The sequence below is a fragment of the Triticum dicoccoides genome, chromosome 2A, assembly GCF_002162155.2.
Source record: "Triticum dicoccoides isolate Atlit2015 ecotype Zavitan chromosome 2A, WEW_v2.0, whole genome shotgun sequence".
In the NCBI taxonomy this organism is placed as follows: Eukaryota; Viridiplantae; Streptophyta; class Magnoliopsida; order Poales; family Poaceae; genus Triticum; species Triticum dicoccoides.
Genome location: NC_041382.1, coordinates 4,269,032 through 4,272,924, shown reverse-complemented (window position 1 = coordinate 4,272,924; position 3,893 = coordinate 4,269,032). Strand labels below are relative to the sequence as shown.

The 3,893-nt window shown below is 36.6% G+C and overlaps 1 protein-coding gene across 1 annotated transcript in view; it reads right to left on the bottom strand.

Moving 5' to 3' along the window:
* LOC119352675 (pyruvate dehydrogenase E1 component subunit alpha-3, chloroplastic-like) overlaps window positions 1–2,981 on the bottom strand; it is an 8,208-nt gene extending 5,227 nt beyond the window's left edge. The window contains exons 1-2 of the mRNA XM_037619256.1: window positions 2,904–2,981; window positions 2,642–2,775 (exon numbers count right to left, since the gene is read on the bottom strand). Coding sequence (XP_037475153.1) covers window positions 2,642–2,775; window positions 2,904–2,966 — 197 coding nt within the window. The 5' untranslated portion in view covers window positions 2,967–2,981. The remainder of the gene's footprint in view (window positions 1–2,641; window positions 2,776–2,903) is intronic.
* Window positions 2,982–3,893: the final 912 nt, after the last annotated feature.

Below are 3,893 nucleotides of genomic sequence, written 5' to 3'. Positions count from 1 at the left end.
CTTTGCAGGCCAAAGTGTTGCAGCTACATCGCTTGTGAACCAACTTTCTCTTTCCCCACAAAGCCTCACTAGGCGCCTCTCCTCCCCCCTCTCCTTCCCCAGTGGCACCAAAGGTGTGATAGTGCATCTCCAATACCTTCCACGATAGTGCCACATGTAGATCGGGCCACCCTACGACCCTCCGACAGCGGCATTGTGCGCCCAGATCCGGCTTCGGCGGTCCCCCTGTTCACCTCGATCCCCGATGGCGCCACATGTGGATCAGATAAGGACGAAGAAATGTGTTAGTTATCGCAGATGTCAGACTCTGAAAAACACATGCTAGATAGGGTCATCATATAAAAAAGGATATCGGATAATAAAGGAATCTGAAAACCGGTTCAACTGAAAAAGTCGCCTTGGCAAAAGCACACAAATTATATCGCGAGAGCTATGTCTTGCTTCACGCGAAAGTAGCTTCCGACTCGCCTGAAGCGCCCCAACAAGCGCACGCGTATGGACCGGCCAAGTGGGCGTGCTCATTGTCATTCATTGACTTCCTTTCTAAGGTTTTTATCTTTTTTTGGATCAGTCTTGTTCATTGATGCGTGTCCAGTCGTGTTCATTCCCTGCTAGTCGTCCATTTAGTCTTGCTTGCCGATGCTTTTGTTCGTTTTTTTTGTTTTCTTTTTTTCCTCAGTTTCCTTCGTTATACTTCAGTTTTTTTTCTTCACAGGATTCTTTGTTTTTTTGTTTTTCATTTTCCTTTTCACCGCCATCTTCATTTTATTCCGATTTTTACTGGTTTTCTTTCTTTCTTTTCTTTTGTTTTTGTTCCTTTCTCTATTTTTTCTTTTCTTTCTTTCTTTTCCTTTTTTGTTTCTTTTCTATCTTTCATCAATTTACATCATTTTCTTCAGTTTTTTTTTGTTTTTCTTGTTTCCTCATGGGTTTTGACGTTTTTTTTTCTTCTTTCTTTTTCTTCATTTCTAAGGTGTTTTTTGTTTCTTTCTTCCCTTTCTTTGATTCTCACCGCTTTTCTTTTCAATTTATTTTCTTATTCAACACATGTCTACACTTTTCATAAACTTTTGTACATTTTACATATACATCAAGAATATTTTTTATACATGTTAATATTTTTCAAATTCATGATTATCATTTTTATAAATCTTATGTTTGATAACTATATTTTTCATACAAATTTTATATTTTTGATATATTAAGAACATTTTTTAATACGTGTTTAGTATTCGTGAAATATGTGAATAATATTTTTATACATGACAATTTTTTTTTCAATTTTTTGTTTTTATATTCAGAAGTTTTTATACACTGTCTATATTTTTCATATATGCCAGGAATATTTTTTGCACACGTTTAACATTTTTTAGATAGTTTATTAACAATTTTCCAAATTTTTGTGTTTGTTGACTACTTTTTTCATACAGACTTTACATTTTCACTATATACCAGGAACATTTTTTTGTATGAACCCAACCTGTGGTTGGTGGTTAGCAGGACAGTGGTATCTTTTTTTTTGCGGGGAGCAAGACAGTGGTATCCTCAGCCCACTAGAGTTCAAGTTCTAGACTTAACACTAATGCTCGCATTTTCCTGTATTTATTTCAGGGCTTCCGATGTACTGTGTTAAAAAAGAATATTTTTATACATAGTTAACAGTTTTTAAATATGTAATTAAAATTTTCACTTTCAACATTTTTAAAATTTATTTTTCTGTTAAATTTTTAATAAATGTTCTACATTTTTATTAATCAGAACATTTGTTATACACATTTAACATTTTTGAAATAGATGATTAACATTTTTTAAATTTTTATCTTTGAAGAGTACTCTTTTTTGATACATATTGTACATTTTCCGTATATATCATGAACATTTTCCGTATATATATCATGTTCTGCACTTGTTTTATAGACAATGTATATTTTTTGTATACATGGGAAACATTTAACATGCAAATGGTAGATTAACATTTTTCAAATATTTTATGTAGAATGTTATTTGTGATATATATATATATATGTATATATATATTTGAAATTATAAAAAAGTATAAAAAGGAAAAAAAGAATATGAAAATAAAAACATGAAAAAAAAGAAAAAAAAACGAGGTTGCGTCCTCCCGCGTGCTAGGCCAGCCCTGTCTCGCGCTCCCTCTAGCAAGGCTGCCTTACGTCTTGCGTGAAGCGAGACATAGGCGCGCCCAAATTGTAGGGCAATGTGTTGGCATGTCCCTTCTTTTTAGTAAGTGTTGTCATGAGTTGAGACAAATGTTGTCACACGTAAATGCAATCAACACAGGGAACAAATTATCGAGTCCTTTAACATTGAAACAAACAACATGATCTGTTAACATAAAAATGTATTTACGAGTTAATAATCACTCGTGAAATAAAAGACACAACTCCCGCCCATATAATGAGCCTCTCGCAGACAAAAATCTATGTTTTTTTCTTTTGAGACAAAGACAAAAATCTATGTGTTGGAAAGTACTCCCTCCGTATCAAAATAAAAGACGTTTTTGTAGGCTAGGTAGTACACAAAAAAATAATAATCAAGGAGCCCATTCAGCTAACTAGTGCTTCAGAGAGGGACAAGGGTCTCGAAGCAATTGAGCCCATCCAGCTCCAGGGCGAACCGTGGCTTCAGTTGCTGCTGCCGTTGCTTGCCAGCAATCTTGACAGCAGAATCATTGTTCATCTCCTTCTTCTCCGCCTGTCTTCTGCTGGCATCAGATTGCTTCTGCATTTGCGGTACGGGGCTCGCCATGAACTGCAGAAAACAAATATAGAGAGCAGAAAAAAAACATAAGAACACAAATGTATAGAACTTAACAAACATGAATTATTCCGGTCAAAAAACAAACATGAATTACCATGAAGCTTATGAGCTGCATGTACCTTGTTGGTGCTGAAGAATTGGCTGGCGATCTGCGCAGACAGGATGGCTTCCATGGAACCCATGAGCTAATAGGTAGAAGCTGGTGATGAACTAACTAATCACCACTTAAACTAGCTTAGTGTTTCTTATCTGAACTTCACTGCGTGCTCTGTTGCTGCATGCAGATTCGATCATGTCTATATATATAGCAACCAACCAGTGCAGAACATTGTCGGGTTCGGTCGAGTTCTGGTTGTTTCAATGGCTTGAGATTCATGGGGATATGGCTGGTTTATCTCTAGCTAGCAAGAGAGAGCCTCAATTAGTTGGTGCCATTGGCTCCACGTAGCTCACCCACCGGAGTGTTTCTAGCACTATGTGTGTACATCATCTTATCCACACTGCAACACATCTATGGGTTGTGCACTTTTTGCGCTTTTTCTCTCATGATGGATGACTTATAGTGACAGGCGAGGAAATTTGGATGTATAGGAACAAATATCTGGGTCGTGTGATATTTTGCTAAATTATCACCAAATGGCTACATCATGTCAGATATTTTTTTGGATAACTACAATATGTCAGCATGAATGTTTTCTGCAAGTTCCAAAAGTGGTGGTTTTTGGTCCCCGCAAAAATAAATAAAAATAAGTTTTTTAGGCAAAAATGAATAAAAATAAGTTTTTTTAGTGGTAAACCCGACTTTTATTGCTTATTGTTTCGGTTTACAGGAAAACAAAGGGATCATGGGGTACTCCCAGCCACACATGGCGCCCTTGAACTAAAGAAGTAGAAAACTTTGCTAAATTATGAGCATCTATATTCCCTTTTCGACCTTCAAAGATGAAGTCGCATCGAACAAAAAGTCTCGCCTGAGCTTGGATCTCCTTGATGATATTGTTGTATCTTCCTTCTGATCCCATCTTGATTTCCTCCACCACGGTCTTGCAGTCACACGCCACAACAATGTGGTCTGCATATAGATCTTGAGCCAGGGCAAGAGCCTCGCG